We start from the raw sequence: 19,069 nt of genomic DNA, 5'->3' as shown, positions 1-19,069 counted from the left end.
AATAGATGGCGTTTTAGTTACCCACCAGTCATGATTAGGGCGAAGTGTTTTGCCATTTCAAGAGCAAAACACTGTATAATAAGCATAAGATTCTTTCTCATATTCCCTGTAGCGGTAAAGGTCCAGTGAAAAGTACCCAGGCAGACGCGAAATAAAATGGATCACTAAGTTTTAAGTACTAACTGAAATTTATTCAGTTTGTCTCATTTTTTCTACTTTCAAATGCAAGATTAATCTTAATCTTAGAATCAGACATAGAAACTTTGCTGCTCTTGGGAACGCTATAGACTATACTCGATATAATATAGAAATAAATACTAAATAAATAACATTGTAAAATGGCCGTTGCTGTAATAAATTAATGACAACAGCATCATGTTGCGTGCTATCGTGTTTACTTTATTTGTTTAATCACTCAAGACGCTCAGGTTCTACTTTTCTAATTTCCCTTGCTTCCGAAAAAAGGGCTTTTTCTTAATTCGTGTTAATGGTAAGTTTTATTTGAAAGAGAAAAGAAAGGAAAAAAAGAGATAGATGGAAGACTAGTAGAGAGGATGGATGGATGGATGGATAGATGGATGGATGGATGGATGGGTGGGTGGGTGGGTGGGTGGGTGGATGGATGGATGGATGGATGGATGGATGGATGGATGGATGGATGGGTGGATGGATGGACGGATGGACGGATGGACGGTAGGATGGACGGATGGACGGTAGGATGGACGGACGGACGGACGGACGGACGGACGGACGGACGGACGGACGGACGGATGGATGGATGGATGGATGGATGGTTGTATATAATACAAGTATATCAAAATTATATCAGATGTTATTGGATACTATCTCTGATAATATTTTTGAAAGCCCTAGTCATAGAAAACACGTAATTCAAATATAACATTATGCTGATGTACATGCTATTATAACCTACATATAATTTATAACTTATTGCTCAGACGAGGAAGTTCTATCGTTCTGTTAAATTAAAAATGTCCGCGAAAATACGACTATGAACACGTTATGAAATAGGGCCGGTGGGAAAATTATGTGTTTTGTAAAGAAAGAAAACCAGAATGCGTGGATGTTGTACACTGGTTTGTTTATAATCTCTATAGGCGTCATCGCATAGGAATAGAATACGTTGCTTCTCAGTTCGTTGAGTTCGTTCAGTGCTCAGTTACTGGGGTTACTGTTTTTCCCCAGGCTTTCCGGCATTTCCTCCGCCGTAAAAACCAACTATAAATTCTAATTCTATCTGGTATCGTTAGTTTAAATACGAGCATCTGGCTGATCAGGAGATCGAGCAATCATTTCACTGCTCGATCGACAAAACAATAGACTAATATTTACAAAAATAGACACGAAGAATTGTTATTTAAAAAAGGGGAAAGTGGTAAAAAGTAAGTAAGATCCGTGCCCGCTATATTCAACAATTACTTTCACGATAAAACAGACTATTTGAGTGGCTTGTATAATGTCATATATTATTTCAACATGCACGCCTTAAGCATTGAGGAAAAATATTCCTCCTATCGTTATAACATAGTGATTAATAATCTCTTTCGATCTTGCATGCAATGGCAGTTGGTCGTATCTATAATGACAGAAAGGAATCTCAAATTTACCAGAAAGTATTATTTAGGTCGTATGTTTGTGTTTACAAAATAACAAAGTAAAACTAACGCGAGATTTGTGGCCCTACTATATCTACAAGTACATACCCTTCGAGATACGAGACTTTTGAGGATTGTGTTCAATTTTTGCGTGTATCCCATCCACTGGTCGCAGTTGATACCATTTTCATTGTCATCGATATCTTTTAAGTAAATATAACCTGATATTTTGTGAAAGCTATATCCCTATTATATACTTATCACTGATAGATAAGTTGAATATTTGAAACCAAGGGTTGTTCACTGATTTTTCTGATTAACTGAAATATTGCAGCCTTCTTCACTTACTACTATTATCGTTGTAGTGCGACCAGCGAAGTTCAATGTCTCATTTGCAAACTAGTATTTTGACGACCGTCCATCAAAGAACTGAAATCAAAAACAATATTTTGAGATTTTTAATCCTAAAGAGATTTTAGAGGATTAGAGGGTTAAAATCTTTAATAAAATCTCCCAAAAGACAGTTTTTTTAAACATTTCAGTTCTTTGATTGACGGTCTTCGAAATGCTGGTAGAACGAGACATTGAAGTTAGTAATTTCAAGTAATGTGTGGGTTACTGTACACGAGGCATGCGAGATTTATTGTATGGTAACTGGAGAATATAGCTAGTTTCGTTTTCATAGCTGATATAAAGCAATATAGCTTCAGCTATTTTTTAAAAGGTTGTATTAAAAGCTCGTCATGTTTTGATACCACTCAAGTGCTCGCGTAAATTATCATTCCGGTTGTAGTAGTGCGTTCCAAGCAGCAGCATCGATACAACGCATATAGTATATCTTTCGTTCTCGAAGAACAAAGGCGGTGTGCAGTCGTATCTCCTCTCCTACTTTATTCAAAATAGGAAAGGTATAGATCAGTATAGACGAAGGCCATTTAATGTGTTTAAACTATGGTCAAATGTTCAAGTCCCGTTACCCGCCACACCCCAACCCGCTTCTTTCAAGAGGTATTGTTTCTTGGGTCATTAGTGTGTGGATCCTGTCCACTTTATTCGGTTAATAGGTGGCTGATTACTTTGATAAATAATAAACAGAAAATTGAAAATTGAAACTTCTTTAATCTGAAATTTAATGCTGATGTCAAAAATGCAAAAAGAAAAAAAAAAAAAAAAAAAGAGGTGTCCCGAGCTTGTTTTTGAGATAATCACATAAAAATAGCGAAAATCAAGCTCTGTACAAATAAAATTATAAAACCGAAACTAAGGAAGAAACATGAGTAATTTTCTCCGAACACGTACTCTTATACTATATTTATAAAATACTGATAAAAGTTGTTTTAATAAACTATTGTAGACAATGGAAAAACTTTTTTGTTCAGGTTCTACGGTGTGCAAGTTATCGTACAAAAATGAGCACAAAACAAACAGAACGATTTTTTTACATTGTTCTGATAAACAGAATTGTCTTAAACTTTGAAAAATAATGGGATATTACCTGTTATAAAAAATAGAGAGTCGACGGTGCAAAATTTGAGGGTTTTTTCCCTCTTGAAGTTCAAAACATGTATGGTTCTTCAATAAAATTGCGAAGATTATTCAGCGGTTTTTGAGCGCGCGCACATACATCGTGGGCTTAAATCGAAGGGTGAAAGGTAGTCAGTTACTTTGAAAGAAAGTTTTTGCTAAAACCTGTGTGATTAACACTACAGAAGTTAAAGAGAAAACCTAACGCGGCAGCGAAGGCTTGATTGCATATGCAGAAATGAAAACACTAAGCTAGATCATAAGAAATTCTTCACACCGTCTTTCTTTCTCTCTATTTTCCTTCCTTCTTTCCTTCCTGTTTTTCCATTTCCTAATTTATATATTTGTTTATATTCCTTTCTTTCTTCCTTTCTTCTTTCATCTTTATTTCTTTTTCCTTTTTTTCATGGCCAGTTACCAATCTTTTTTGTCTTTCTTTCTATCTTTTTCCTTCTCATTTCTGTCATTCCGCTCTGTTTTTGATTCGTTTCCTACCCCTTTCTTTTCTCTTTTCTTTCTTTCTTCCTATCTCAGCTCTTGTCTGTCGTCTGTCTTTCTCTTACCTTACCATTTCTCTCAGTCCGCCTATACTTTTCCACTATTGAACAAAAGTATAATAGTACATTCATACAAAATACAATGACCGACTCGTTTAGCTTACTAAAGCACCTTGAAATACGATTTCATTTTCCATAAAAAAAGATGAATGTTGGCCAAGGTCGACCAATATTATGGATATAAAGTCTTGATATCTTTGTGAGCAAAATGCATCAACAAGTAATCTCACGTAAACAATAATCTATACCATTCTACCATTTCCTAGCTATATTCCCCATTGCTAACTATGTTTGGATTTTGAAACCAAAGAATACCCAAATATAAAGGGTAGTCTTGTCTGGTTGTTTTTTACTTAGAGATACGTGACTGTACAATTAACAGAGAATAGATTATCCAGATAGCTAAGGTCACTCCTGTATTGCCGGCATTGTAGACTTAAAACCACTCGAAGAGTGTATTAATGAACTGGCTCACGCATGAAATGAAAGGCCTCGGCCGACATGGCATCCATTTTAACAAAGCAATTTTTGTACAGTGATATTTTTACCCACGGAAATAAAAGATTTATGAAGCGATGTAGCAAATATGTGAAAAAAGGGTCTACGAAGGTCGTATCAGTGAGTCATTCAGTCCAAGTCCTGACAGGAAAAGATTGATGTACCATCACTAATGCTTCTTGCACGGGCATAGTATAGTATATTTAAAAGCGTGCTTTTAGCTCGGATTTATAATTGTTTTTATAGCTTGGCCACAGCAGGACACAATGGCCTCAACAACTGAAGACAATAAGCTCTAACTGACCGTACTATATATGACTGATCTACGGGATTATCTGGATTTTCTCTTGCGTTCAACCTCGATTCTTTAGCGACTCTATAAGGCATGTAGCTGTACATGTTTGATCAGAATAAAAACATTTAAATAACTGAGTAAAATTTTATCTAGAATTGCTTAAAATAGAGGTGAATGCAGACAAGCTTCAATGAAGAATTCAGTTCTGATTATCGCCGATCACTGACACCACCTGCAGCTGCTCGTATTTTTCCCTCAGTCATACTCGCCATCAAACTGAGCTATAACTTTTTGAAATTACATAAAAGGAATTATTCAAAATGGTTTTAAGACATTCTGTAATTTAAAAAAAGGATTAGCTTGAAATCAGTCGGTAATCGGCCAGTATTTTTATATACAGAATCGCATGTAAAACAGTACTTGTATTTTGGGTCATCTAATTCATATATAACAAAAGGGTATGATGATATGAAGCATTTTTACTTGAAACATCAGGGCCCCTTGGTCGCATCTGTCAAAAACCGAACTAACAAAAGTTTACTCTATGGCAAACGGCATTTTACTTAACTCTATGAAATCCAACTTAAAAATCGCTATTTCTGAGGTGTCAACCGCATAAAAGGCTAGATTCTGAAGTAAGTTTTGAGATAAAAGATTTCACAATGCCTGGTTTTGTTTAGAATCACACGGTAATCTTGTTTTCCAACACCTATGACGTCCGTAGTTCTTTGGGGCTATGAATTAAACTTATTACTTAATATCAACACACAGTCTTACAATACCTTGTTGTGTTCAGTGAGATGGTTCTCCACTCGCTCATAAATCTTTGAGCGATCGATTAAACCGGTGACTACTTGACTGTTTTTATCGTCTAAAATTCGCGACTTAGTATCCTAGTCTTGTATTCTAGTCAGACCATCGCCACATCTGATCTGACAATTTTTTTCCGCGATTATCGACACCTCGATTGCATTTGATTGGTCAATCAGGCAGATTGTTTGAGCCGAGCCAGGATTGACTAATTAACTTGAAAAGAAACCAAGCAGCTGAGCAAATGAACGAACGGCCAGGATCAAAATAGGAGTGCATGTTAAGCAAATAATTTCCAACATTTATTGAAACAAAGTAAATAGATGAAACATCACGTTCTAGCGGGGAAAGTGATACGAGGTCAAATACAGAATGACTGATCATTGTTGCGAAATGACAGGGCGGACGGAAGGTTGAAAAAGAGAGGGTCCTTTACTCCATTTATAGGATTGAAACCCTTAACCAAAGCCTGAGTAGACCACTTACTACGGCTTGATATACTAGATGTTATCAATATACTCAATCATAATATTGCCAGGCGGGACGCCGGTCTGCGCACGTATACCATGCCTTGCACTGTATTATAGCATAGTTTATCTCCTGTGCTACTATATAGTCATGATAGAAAACAATATATGTGCGGCATGTATATATGCACCAACTCTTCGATTTTCAATATCAATACGTGTTTACATTTGAATACATGTATGATTCCTTGCACGAGCTAGCGTATTGACATACACTCAGGTTAATGCAGCACACAAAGCTTCATCGCCGGCTAGAAAAAGGCATATAAGGTATGCTATCACGCTATACTTCATTTCATTGACATTTAGATATCATTGTATCTCAGGGCTAAAGTTGGTTTCCGTTGAACACAAGTGGCTTTTGGCTGATCGAACAAGATTCAAATCCTCTTCAGCCAGTTTCTGAGAGTTTATTACTTCAGTGACTGACAATCTGATCACTGAGAAAAGGAAAGTAGTCAGACAATATTGAAAAGTAGAATTCTTAATCATCGTAAGTCGTTTAAAACTAAAACAGTTAGTCCAAAACATAGTTAACTGTGTCCAAAATAAACCTTTTTTTACCAACTTATACCTCTTAATTATATAACAGGAGTATAGCCACAAAAGTACAAGAAAGCCACGAAAAGGCGGTAAAGCCGGATAAACAGTTGCCAAATGAATGTCGGTCTAGTTCACTATGTTTGCACAAACCATAGCTAGTTTTCATATTAAAAAAACCCTTAATATTCCAGCTTACCTTATCAAGATATTGGTTCGTTTAGTAGGTAAAACAAGTTTTCTCTATAAGTTTAGGCTCTTCAATTTTCGGTTTTTAGTTTAGGCTCTCAGTCAGTTTTTAGTTTTTAGTTGACTAGCCGTATGAAGTCGAGCCAATGTAAGCGAAACCCATACGACGGCTTCCAAAAATACAAAATATTGGTGTCTTGCCAGATGAGTGAAAGTTCAACATTCTGTACCTTTTAATGTATTTCTCTAAGAAAATCCAACATCAGCTGGCTAGGACAAACATGTCACTGTTGAAGATTGGTGAGATGTTTAAATTATTCATGTGTTGTGGTATTTCAGTCTATTTTTACACATGACGAAAACAACCAAAAATATAATCATGGCGATGCAAGTCAAACTTTTCAAACTTTAAAATCCTAAGTCTTCCGAAATAAGTGAGTTTGATATTTTGTTTATATATTTTGCTCCAGAATAAATATTTATACAGTCGATCCCAAAAACGTTGTCCAAGTGAAAAGAGGTTTATAGGACAATAAATGTCACGTGTCTCATTAAATATTCAGTTTTACGCGCGTGTGGAAATAGGAATCTGAACGTGCTGCATCACATGCGTGGCAGAAAATGTCGACGGCGGGTAATTCAAAACAAGTTCTTTCGACTTTAGAAGTTCGGGTTTTGGACTCGAAGAAGAAGTCTAGCTACGTTGTAAGAAGTTTACCCAATTTTCCAGTGTTAGAGACCGTTTCAGAGCTACGTTCTGAGCTAGTGAAAGCTTTACCAGACTTAGAGAACGTTCTGCAAGACTGTCAGCTCGGCTATATTTTGGCAAGAAAGAAAAAGATTTCCATTGTTTCGACGAAAGATTTAGAAATTGCGTATGGCTATTTCATAAATGGCAACCAAATGTGGATTGATCCAGCTTTAAAGAACCAAAACAGGGCAAACGAGGACGGCGGGTGCACACCTGGAAGAAAAAGTAGGTATACAATAATATTATTTGTAGTGTTTTTTTCCTCCATTAATAGTATTCAGTCTAAGGTTCCGCGCAGAGTAATTCAATTCAATAGTACTGATAAATAAAAACCAACAGCCGAAAATATTATTTGATTGTTGATGGTTTATTGCCGCTATACACTATCTAATAATTACTATCTGGCTTGTTTATGTCTCAGGAAGCCATGAAAGCACTGTAGACCAGACCACCAAACACGAACAAGTTATTGAAATAATGGATGAGCTAAAAAAGATGCATGGAAACGTGCTCCCGCCGTACAAGTTTCGCCTGTGGGCTGAAATGATAGTAAGAAATTTTTTTGCATCACACTCTAACATCCAGATTGATCAATTCATTTACCAATCCATCGTCTTTTGATTGATATTAACAAACGGCATAGCACACCGTGTGCGTGCAATAAGTGTGAATTCCATATGCGTGATAACTGATTATTTTTCTATAATCTACATTGTAGCGTGTTGGAACTGCCGGTAAAGACAGTATTCCCGGTCTTCCAATGTTCACCGCCAATCCAGCAAAACGACCAACAAAGAAAGAAACATTTGTAGATGTACTCACTAATGCTGGAACTGCCATTGCAGGTGCAATTCAGACAGGAAGCACACAGGTATTGCACGATCTTTTGCTACATTGTATTTTCGCAATTACGATTTTGATAGCTATCTTTTTGTCAACAGCCAAGCCATACTGTTACCAGTAACAGAGCCGAAGTTCTTAAACAGTTGCGGGAGCTTTTTCAATTGAAAGACATGGGAGCAATTACAGATAAAGAATATAAACAAAAGAAAGAGCTAATAATGAAGGACCTTTAAATTGTTTTGTTTTGTTTTTCGCTATTAATCCGTATAGAGTGATTTGCTTAGCTCGAACACTGTGGCAAACCGGTCTCTATTTCAATTGCTCAGTAGCGGTGCATGTAGCTAGTTATTGTTAAGATTATTGCAAATTATTGGTTTGGACTGGACAGGAATGTAACGTTTTGTTTGAAAGAATACGGTTTAGGCCCGTGTCGATTCGAAGTATTTCACATAAGCCAAACCTAATACAAATGAACAAAACCTATTTTTGGATTCGTTTATTCAATGATTAATTTTGGTAACCTGAGTATCAGGCCTTCCGAGGGGGACTCTCTCCCTCCCCCCCCCCTTTGGAGAGCCTGATACTGAGGTTAAATTTTGACCGCTCGTGTGAAGTTCAGTTCGGCGTTTGACCGGGGCCTCAACAATTAACCATGAATCCCATGTGATATTTTTTCATTGATGGTATAGCTGACACTATATTTACAAATATCCTGCATGTCGCATGTATCCCTGGCACAAATCTGCTGTTAATTGGCCAAAGGCATCCCAAATAAGTGGCTTAGGGTCGGCAAGACTTTGGAATACCAAATCATTTTGCCTAAGATAGTGCTTTACCAAGGCGAATGATTCCTCTATTGGATTCAAGTCGGGGCTGTATGGAGGTAAATAACGGACAATAACCCCGGAGTTGTAGATCAAGTCGATTATTTCTTGAACGTGATGCACTGGGTGGTTGTCTGTTGAACAAGTATCAAAATTATGGAATAAGATACAGGTATTGTCAGAAAAGGAATAACGATAAGAGCGTTCTACTACTGGTCAGCTTACCCATAATAATGACAGATCGGGGATTCTGACCATTGAATGGATTCATCATGGGCAGCAGTTTGTGCCTCAGAAAACGTGAGAAAGTATCCGTTACAAATCGATCTCCTGCGCCCAACAATTCCAAAGAGATGAGACCATCGCACGATATTGCTGATACGGCATTATAGTGAGGTCCCCATCTAGAATAACTCCGGTTTTGCACAGAGGCTCTTGTTCCAGGTTGGCTGTATCCGTATTGACGAGATATTCGCTTATCCTTGAATTTTTAAGATAAGGAATACAAATAAGCGTGCCATTATCAGATTAATTGCGGCTGCAAAAGAAATTATATTGTGCAGTTTCAACACTTACAATTCCAGTTTCATCCAAGAATATCAAATGGCTTGGATCAAAAACTGTCATTTCAGCTTTAAATTGGAATCTTAAATTTTCGTTCCTCATAGAAGCAATCTGCTGCAACTTTAAAAGGATTTAAAATTCATGAAAAATTATTTGTTAGTAATGAGCAAACCAATCTGCACGTACCATACCTTCTTGCGCGTGAATCCAAGCCTGTGGACCGTTCTGCATAATGTTTGGGCACTAAAAGCAGAGCCAGTTGTATTGAATATTTTCGACGCTATTTCATTCAATTGCATTTCAGGATGTTCTAGAAGACACTCCATGACGATATACTCTTCATGCGGAAAAAGTGTTCCTGTTTGAAGAGGTCGACCGACGGGCCAAGGATTAATGTCTCCACTAGTGTAGAATGTCGCACACGTCCGTTTGACCGTTTTAGAACTTACAAACAAATTAGCGGCTATCTCCTGATATGTTTTTGCATAAAACAAATGTTGGTATACCATTCTCCACCTTAAATCATCCGAGAAAGCCCGCGGCATCTTTCAGATTCAGTTTTCAATACTGTAATTTACTTTTGCATCAGTATGCTAATTAAAAAAATCCACGCGCGTAAAACTGAATATTTAATTGACACGTGACACTTATTGTCCTATAAACCTCTTTTCACTTGGACAACGTTTTTGGGATCGACTGTATCTATCTGTTTTTAGAAGAACCAAGCCATGAAATATGAAAATAAGAATACAAAGCTGTTTGTCAGCATGCGTCCTCGGTGTCTCTCTAGTTACGACCGAAATAACTCTTTAAAAAAATTATAATAAAAAGATTGACATGTTAATGAAAGTTCCCCAAAACAGATATTTTAGAAAACCGTTTTTCTCCAAATAGAAGATAATTATTGTTTACTCATGGTCGCCTCAAGTGAAAGACATTGCCTACCGAAAATCCTTCTGTTTTGGTTAGCTTTATACATGTCAGTATAATCACTTTAAAAATAAACATCATTTTGAAGGATCGCTGGTTATTTTTCATTGACAAGTTAATAGCCGTGTTTGCTTGAATGACCTCAAGCCTATATTTCGGCAGCTTGTGGCTATTGGAATCCTTGAGATGAGAATTTATGATTAGAAGTATACATGTATTTTTGGCAACAGTGAAGCAGGTGAACTGATGCAAGTTGATTGGTTTAGGATCATGTCACCTGACTAGATCACCATGGCGACCCTGCAGACTAAAAGCACGAAAACCAACTACAGACTTTAGAATTACCAAAACTGAATATAACCTTGAATAACAATGAAAACCTACATTTTTATTGAATGTCATGTTAAGCGATTTCATGTGTCAAAATAAAGCAGTAAAAAAATAATCTTGTTATTTTAGTGCCCCCCCCCCTCCAGCACCATCTTGAATTTGCTGGCCCTAAAGTGATGGTCTGACCAAATCAGTTTTGAGGTCTCTGCGGGTTTAATGGCTGCAAACTGGTGCTACACTTTAGTGCCATAAAGTCAAAGAAATCAGTGGACTTGCACCAGTGATATCAAGTTAATGAGTTGCAGCAAATCTACTAGGGACATGAGTGACGATGAACAAAATCATGGGATGATCCAAATGTGATTTTGGAATATGAAAGAAAAAGTCGCTAAGGGCCGTATCCAAACCGCTGAATAACCGATGGCAGGCTGCTGTGCGGAAATCTTTGAAGAGAGAACTAAACCAATCAGGAAGCTTTCGCTTTTAAAAACATCCTCAGTATGAAGAGAACTTTTTATGGTTTCAAAACACTTGAACAAAACTCTCTAGCACAGTAAAAAAATATCTGCCGACTGAATAGTCTAGTCTAGCCTTCCCCTCAAGCACTAACTATTAGACCTAAAACGAGCCAGTATAACGAAAACAATAATTGTTTGAAGAAAAGAGAGGATTAATCTAGTTCAATGTTATGATTTCATTCCTACGCACCCAAACAAGGACTTATCTTTTCACTTTGATCTGTAAATATAAATACGATTCCCTCAGAGGTTTTTGACACCGTGAAATCATTAAAATATAGGAAATAAAAACTGTTGTCGATCATTTACCTTGAACTCTTGTTCTCCTTTACACCACTTGAGAAAAGGAAAGGAGAATAGCTTGAAAATTTTTGATTTTGAGAAAAGCTACAAATCTACTGATTGTAATCATTTGTGATGTTTTTTTTTGGTTCCGCGAGAAAATCCACTTGTTTCTAATCTCTTATCGATAGATAAAATCTAAGATTCATCAGTGTTTCAGCGATTTAATACAACATGTCACGAGAACAGCGACTACAAAATAAGATATTCAATTGATCAATGAAAGGGTTCATTTTGTGACAAGATAGGATGATTGAGCTTGACTCCGAAAAGAATTTGATATTTTTTGTTCAATTCTCAAGATGGATCAGATAGCATTCCACAAAGTACTAACCTTTCAACTGACATACTGTAAGTAGAGCGGCTCCAACGAGGACACTAGACCTATGGTCTTGCTTTTGATGTAAAGGGTTCCTTCTTCAATATAAAAGCGCTTCTGTAAATTTAGCACATCTTTAGCTATTTCTAAATGATTTCATTTTTCAATCTTTTTTCCCATTAGTATGAGAAAAACCTACTCTACAGAAAATATTCACTTTTTCTCTCGATTTCGAGGCAGACACTGGATTTCAATTCACAGTAAAGAAAGGAAGTATCGCGCTTGATACCTATCCGGCAGTGACTTTGATTAATGCAAGCAGCTGAAACTCTCAGTGAATAATAGCATAACAAAGCAAGGATACTTAATTCAGAATCCCCAACAGGTACATAAACTGATTATATTAATAGAAACACAAACACTGACGCGTTTCTCGGTATTCACTCCGTAGAGCATATCCATGAAGTTTCTTTTTGGGTACTTTAAATCCAGGCGATTACACCTCCTAGTCATTTTCAATACTCAGAAAATTGGCTCTTCCATTTCCGTTCAAGCTGCTGGCTATTCGCAAATCCATTATTGAATTTCTAAAATTATTTTCTTTCTGTCCGATTGATGTATTGCTGAAATTGTTTCCGAAATAACGGCTCACACAATCTCACATTAAAACTCAAGGCCATCGTTACATTTTAATATACTTAATTTTCCGCTTTCAGTCATCTCGTGCTCGCAGATTATGGTACTAGGGTTGCGTCTCAGTCTGGCAGCTAAGTTAATTGAAATTAGTATAAAACTGAGTAAATTAAGTTAAAAGCACTTTCAGTGCCAAGTTAGTTACGGTGAGCATAGAACCATAGAATGGGCCTTACTCCGGCACGTGGCACTCACGTGGCAGCCATGTTGATTGATTGGAATAATAGATTCCATCACATGTAGCCTCGCATTCAAGTGCTTGAGAATAAATCTATGCGGGTTAAAAGTTTTTTTATTCCCATGAGGATAAACAAAGCTACCGTGTGAGTAAAGCGCATAGTAGTGGCCCATAAGTCATTGGCGTAGAAAGTTCTTGGGGGGGGGGGGGGGGGGGGGGGGATGGGAGGGGGGCAATCAATACCATTTTCCCGCTAATGCACTGCAATAAGTAAGTAAGGAAAATCTTCGTCTTGAAGGTAATATGAAAAAGAGTTCAAAATTAGGTAAAATTAGAATGATAATTAATATATAAAACAAATAACAGTTGTGTTGACCAATGTAAGCAATCCTCAAAAGGTTTTTTAAAGTGTCAAAATTATTCTTGAGCAAAGTTGGGTTTAGTATGGATAACCAGAGAGTATATAACCGCAGCGCACAGGTGGCTGTGGAACTCTTATTAGCATCCCTGACGAACGAGTTTTCAGGGTTTGACCGGGTGCTCATCGCTTGATAGCCCACTCGATCCTCCTTTCCTCGTCATCGTCGTTTGACATCTTATCTTCAGAGTTATCGGCAGGGCTGCAACATTCAGACTCGCGCCATCGGTGCCGGCTAATTCCTGTTTCATTGCACTTGTTTCTTCTGTGGAATCCTGTTGCACTGATGCAAGTGATGCCATCTTGTGTATCCGGGGGTGGAGCATATCGCGGACTTTTAGCAGGTTGTCTTGCTTGTCTTGGTCCTTTGGGAAGTTTGATCTTTGGGAAGGTTAAAGGGTAGGTTATGGTGTAGTACCCGCCTTCTTTTTGGTCTGTCAAGTCTCCTCATGGCCAGTGTAAACAGGTAGGTCTCCAGTTATGGAGGACAATGGGATGTTTTTTTCATCGATCTTAAAGCTTGTTCTTATCTCTGGCGCTGAGATTTTTCACCAGCACAGAGTCCCCAGGTTATAGTGAGGACACCACCGACTTCACATCGTATCAGTCTTTGTTGAGCTCTGTAGTTTTATTCACGACTTCCTGATTGCAATTCCATAAGCATAAGTTAGATGAGGTTTTCTGCATACAGAGGAAAAATTAAGGCTGCATCATGCGGTTGCGGGTCCTCGCCAAGTCCTAGTTCGAGATCTACTACCGCGGTAATTGTGGTTGTCAACCATACTTTATAAAGTAAGGAGAATACTCAGCTAGTCGTCGGGTGTTTTGTGCAGTTGTAGTGTAGGCATGTACCAGTGGAACAATGTAGTCTTTCTTTTTATCAACATAATAAGGTCTTGTTTTAAAAGATGTTCTGTCTGTCCGTTGCCCTGCAGAAGGTGGAGTGATTCTTGACTTACCAATGCCAACAACCGCATTTTTCATGTATACGAAACCTTCTTTAAGAAGTAGAAAAAACGAATGCAGATATATACCGTGAATTATCAGTTTCTTAAGGTACAAATTCCCTTGAAAGAAATTTTGCCGATAGCTTTGTCCTGAAACTTTGCATGGACATTAATTATGTTATGAACATTTAAAAACTGCAATAAAAAGATGGGGTCACCATTCTCGTTTTTTCGCTAGATGCTCTCCAAATATGTCAATTTATGGGTTTTATAGTGAAAATTAATGCGGTAGCAACAGGAAGCTGTAATCAATGCAAAATCCTTTATTCATAGTTTAAACTACTTTCATATAACAAAACGTACTTATAACTCGAAGTTACGTTTACTAAATAATCTATACTAATAAATCCATCAAAGTCATTGTATGACTATGATTCTTGAGCTATTAGTGAAAAAATGCAGGTATGTGCGCCTCTATGAACGTCCAAAAATTGCACATGTCAACTATTCCAATCAAAATATTTCAAAATCTATCCAATAAACTTTCCTTCATATCTTGATATATAATGACGAGCATCGCATTCATCAAAAATCTGAAATAAGAAATGGGGGTCACCATTCTCGTTTTTGATTTATCTTGAAAAAGCATCTCAAAATAGTCAAAAACTGACACTTTTCCGAGTGGAGACTGGAACGAGTCAGATAAAAATCGCAATTTCTCTACTCAAAAAAGAGAAAAAGTGAAAATTGGTTTAACATGTTTCTTATTTAGTTTCCGTAAGAAAAATGCCAAAAATTTGTTAGCTCCATGCTTTTAGTCAGATGCATGCGCAGAAAAATTCGCAGTGCAAAACAAGGGAATTACCTTAACACACTAATTAGTGCAAGCTGAATTTAGTCATAGTTAATGGAGTGCTCCCCATTAGACTAATCATCGTTGTCAGTTATTAGTCAAATTATAAGGCCTAAAATTCAAAATTTCCTAAATTTGACTATATCTAAGCTTCGAAAATCAGCACCAAAGAGATACAATAAGCTAAACAAGCATTAGAGGTTGAAGGGTAATACCAAAACAACAAAATTCTAGCACAAAAATAATGTTCTAGTCTGCAAACACGGTAAAATTAATTTTTGTGCAGAGTGAACAAAGGGGTATTTGCAATTACTGTCATTTTCAACCTACCTCTAGTTGGGGCGGTGGAATTCCAGCAAGAGCCCATACAAGAAAAACTAGCCCCCCCTCTATATTGCTGTTGACATCTGCTGGCCCCCCTTTTGACAGTTGATTCTTCTACATGTGTCCTCCCAGATTTCCACCGCCCCCCTCCCTGATGAAAAATGAACGGTCCCTTAGTCGTAAAGAGTTAAAATTCAAAAAATAATCATAGTGTAAAATGGTTCTATAAAGGAATTAACAACAGGATACACAAGTCGTCGAATTCTCGTTCGATAACCAATACAGCATTTATAGTTACTTCGAGCTTTAAAATTCCTGTATTGGTATATGAAGATATTTTGCACGACTTGGTAACTTCTATGTCTCAGAAAACTTCCTACCAATAAGGCGCCTCTATACCAGAACTGCACTACTTTTTGAGAACGAGTTTGTTGATATCAGTTGATGCATCTGTTACTTGAAGGCACAAATATTTCATGTACAAAATAATAAAATAACAACAACTGGTATTTTTCTAAACTAGAAAAGGTACTTTATAATTGGCAATTTTTTTAATGGAAATTGAGGTTAACATATATGAGAAACACAGCATTGAGTTTTACCTTCCAATGGGTCCAATTTACTCCAAAAATTGTGAATTAAGGTCTCATAAAACATTTGTCGTTTCCATGGTAACAGTCCATTTGGTGACCAAATGGTTGGTGTTTTTGTGCATCCCATATAACGCACCAAATTTGAATGGTGGCTAAAAAAGTTCATTTCCCACCTTGCTTGAGTCTTCCCGTGAAAGATAAGTAATACTAACTTAGGCCCTCGCTAAACGAGGAAACATTTCCTGAAACATGTTTTCTTAAATGTTTCCAAAGGTGGCAAAACTGTCAGGGAACATCGGGAAACATGTTTACTCAATATCGGTTAGCGCATGCGCACTTTCAAGATAGAGCTAGCGTTGATAAGTAGCGAACTTTTAGAATGTTAACTTTCGTGGCTAAACGAGGAAACATTGAGAAACATTGTTTCCATGCGTCTTGGAAGCATAAATGAACCTTTATTTATACAGGGTAGCCCTTTCAGTTACATAAAATAACTGTTATCAATGGGAGCCCTGATAAAATCCATACAATAATAAATATAATTTAAGTAAAATACTAAAATATGGTACTAGTACTATGCTAATAAAACATAAAATATAACGTTAATGTATAATGCTAAAATATAATGCTAAGGCCAGGCCTTGGACGTCGACCCCCACATGCCCCGAGTCCAACGCAAACGAACAAAAAGTTCAATTGCATTGGACTCAGCACATGCGAAAATCGACGCCAAAACCCGGCCCAAACATACATGACCTATACGCATGTATATATTGAATTTATAAATATCTATATAAAATTTACACATAAATGATATAAAACAACGATACGAGAACGTGTAGAAAAATTTAGACGAAAAGAGAAACTATATTAAGAATGTATTATAAACTGTGCATCCATAATAATAAAAGCTGCGCTTAGCAATTTCCGTTCTTACCCTAGGCAAATGTAGAAGGTGACTTTGTCTAGTTTTGCGCTTTGAAACACTACTTCTATATTACGGACACTTCTATATTACGGACAACTCTATATTACGGATACCTCTATATTACGGACACCTCTATATTACGGATACCTCTATATTACGGACACCTCTATATTACGGACACCTCTATATTACGGACACCTCTATATTACGGACACCTCTATATTACGGACACCTCTAAATTACGGACACCTCTATATTACGGACACCTCTATATTACGGACACCTCTATATTAATTTCCCCTAAGCGAGAGAGGAAATTAAAAGGAGGCTGCTACTAGGGAAAACCGAAGGCATATTGATACTTACGAAGGTGATTTAAATTATAGTTTAAAAATAGTTGCACAATTTCTCATCGATTTTCACCAATAACGAAATATGGTTACACCATGAATGTTTTCAAATGAATACGCCTCGTAGAATATGTGATTTAATTTTTGACCACAATAAATGTTATTTCTACACTCAAGATATCCCATGTGCATCTCATGACACGAGTGCAAATCGTATGCAAATTAGTCAAAACGTCTTCATACTAGTGTAAAAATATGTAAATTTGACCTTCAAACAAGCCTGATAAATTGAATTTCACAAAATGCCAAAACTTAGTGTCCATGCTTGAAACCTAAGGCTAATTCTTTCATATTGTGTTTGTTAATACAATATCTTGGTCTGACAAAAGTATACTTTTTGTATACTCGGAGAAAACAAACATTTATTTTCTCACTCAAACTCTTCTAAATTCTTAGAAAACGTGCTGAAATGCACGCATGCGCAAAAGTTTTTCCCTAGTGTTGCATTTATAACATATTAATCACGCATGCGCATTGAACCGTTGGCTTGCTTACCTTGCTCAACTCAACAAGAATTTTTTCCACGTCACCACTTGTGTCTTCTCTAAGATCATCCTCCAGAGATCGATCGAATTCTGACGAGGATCATATCACGTGATCACTGTGCAGTTCATTTTATTTCTTTTGAATGAGAGATAATATGCAATAACTGCGCAGTATGGTTAAACATGTTAGTCACGTGCGTGATGTCAATAAATCATGTGTTCATGTTGCGCGGGAAATTTACTTCAGCGTTTATTAGAAAAATAAAAGTTCAAGGGAATATCTTGTGTGTGATGATTAAAAGTGCAAAACAACTTCCTGCGCACGTCAAGGATAATGTGAATCAACGGTGCATAGTTTAACACCTAACCCTTCCATGATTCCATGTTGTTTCAACTATAGCATTAAAGAATATCAGACACTTACGTTTTTTAAAACATTTTTTATTAAACAAAGTGTTCTGTAACAGTACAAACACATACAATTAACAAAAGAAAAAGAAGAAGAAAATAAGTAAATAATTATTTACATAAGAGCACTATATATAAAACAAAAAATGAATTAAATAAGTTAACTATGAATAAATTCAAGGAGTTTGTTCCATTTATTGTTGTGATATTCAGTTTTTTCTTTTTCAATAACACTTACGTTTATGGTACTCTTCTCTGATGGCTTCCAGTTCCGAGCAGGCGAGAAAAAGAGGGACAAGAAACAAGATTTTGTTTCATTAGTTAGCTTAGTTTATTCGTGTAATGCATCTATTGAGTTCGGGCGAGTACGGTAGCTCTCTTTCCATTTAACTCCCTTCCTGATTTGAAAACGTGCAGAATTTAATAGACCGCTTTACTTTCGTATGCAAATTGCCTATTTCAGACCACGTGACATCCCTAAAAATTGTTCTTTATGATGAAAATTTTAAAATATTAACATATGAAAAAATGATTTCCCAAGAGTGGCTCCACACGGTCTGTAACTATTAAAGTTTACGAAACTGTGTAATTTATTTATTGGAAAAAAAACAACAACAAACAAAGGTATTTCATTACCGGTCTACCACAGGCAACCCGCTAATTACATGTTATTTTGATTCATATTTATTTGGGACCATACCTCCAGACATCAAGTGCCGAAGCGCAGTATGGCAGCGCGAAGCATTTACGGCTACGCCGGAGATTTCGGCCCCGACACCGCTATCCAGTGACTGATCAGGAAGCTCGGCCGAAACCTAAGGGAGAGGTTAGTCGGCCCCTAGACCGTAGATGATT

General features: G+C 36.9%; 3 protein-coding genes across 6 annotated transcripts in view; 1 reads left to right on the top strand and 2 right to left on the bottom strand.

Moving 5' to 3' along the window:
• Window positions 1–12,110, bottom strand: part of LOC116287237 (follicle-stimulating hormone receptor) — a 30,927-nt gene extending 18,817 nt beyond the window's left edge. The window contains exons 1-2 of one of the 4 annotated variants that reach the window (XM_031693885.2): window positions 5,273–5,562; window positions 1,965–2,045 (exon numbers count right to left, since the gene is read on the bottom strand). The gene's annotated coding sequence lies outside the window, so the exon portion shown is untranslated. Of the gene's footprint in view, window positions 1–1,964; window positions 2,046–5,272; window positions 5,563–6,566; window positions 6,680–11,992 lie in introns of those variants that run through there. The other 3 variants (XM_031693887.2, XM_031693884.2, XM_031693883.2) reach the window with 3 other exon arrangements.
• On the top strand, window positions 6,906–8,384 carry LOC116287239 (uncharacterized). The gene is made up of 4 exons (XM_031693889.2): window positions 6,906–7,532; window positions 7,729–7,856; window positions 8,026–8,178; window positions 8,249–8,384. Exons 1-4 carry the CDS (start codon window positions 7,178–7,180, stop codon window positions 8,381–8,383), a joined length of 771 nt encoding a protein of 256 aa, XP_031549749.2. The 5' UTR covers window positions 6,906–7,177; the 3' UTR covers window position 8,384.
• Window positions 7,656–10,305, bottom strand: LOC116287238 (uncharacterized). The gene is made up of 4 exons (XM_031693888.2): window positions 9,730–10,305; window positions 9,551–9,658; window positions 9,200–9,455; window positions 7,656–9,108 (listed from the first exon to the last, which is right to left on the bottom strand). The coding sequence occupies exons 1-4, from the start codon at window positions 10,081–10,083 to the stop codon at window positions 8,852–8,854; spliced, it is 975 nt and encodes a 324-aa protein (XP_031549748.2). The 5' UTR covers window positions 10,084–10,305; the 3' UTR covers window positions 7,656–8,851.
• Window positions 12,111–19,069: the final 6,959 nt, after the last annotated feature.

This window comes from Actinia tenebrosa, unplaced genomic scaffold, assembly GCF_029948245.1.
Source record: "Actinia tenebrosa isolate PJP-AT-01 unplaced genomic scaffold, QUT_ActTen_1.0 PGA_scaffold11__36_contigs__length_13525064, whole genome shotgun sequence".
NCBI classification, from domain to species: domain Eukaryota; kingdom Metazoa; phylum Cnidaria; class Anthozoa; order Actiniaria; family Actiniidae; genus Actinia; species Actinia tenebrosa.
The sequence above is the reverse complement of the archived record's forward strand: the minus strand, read 5'-3'. Positions and strand labels throughout refer to the sequence as shown.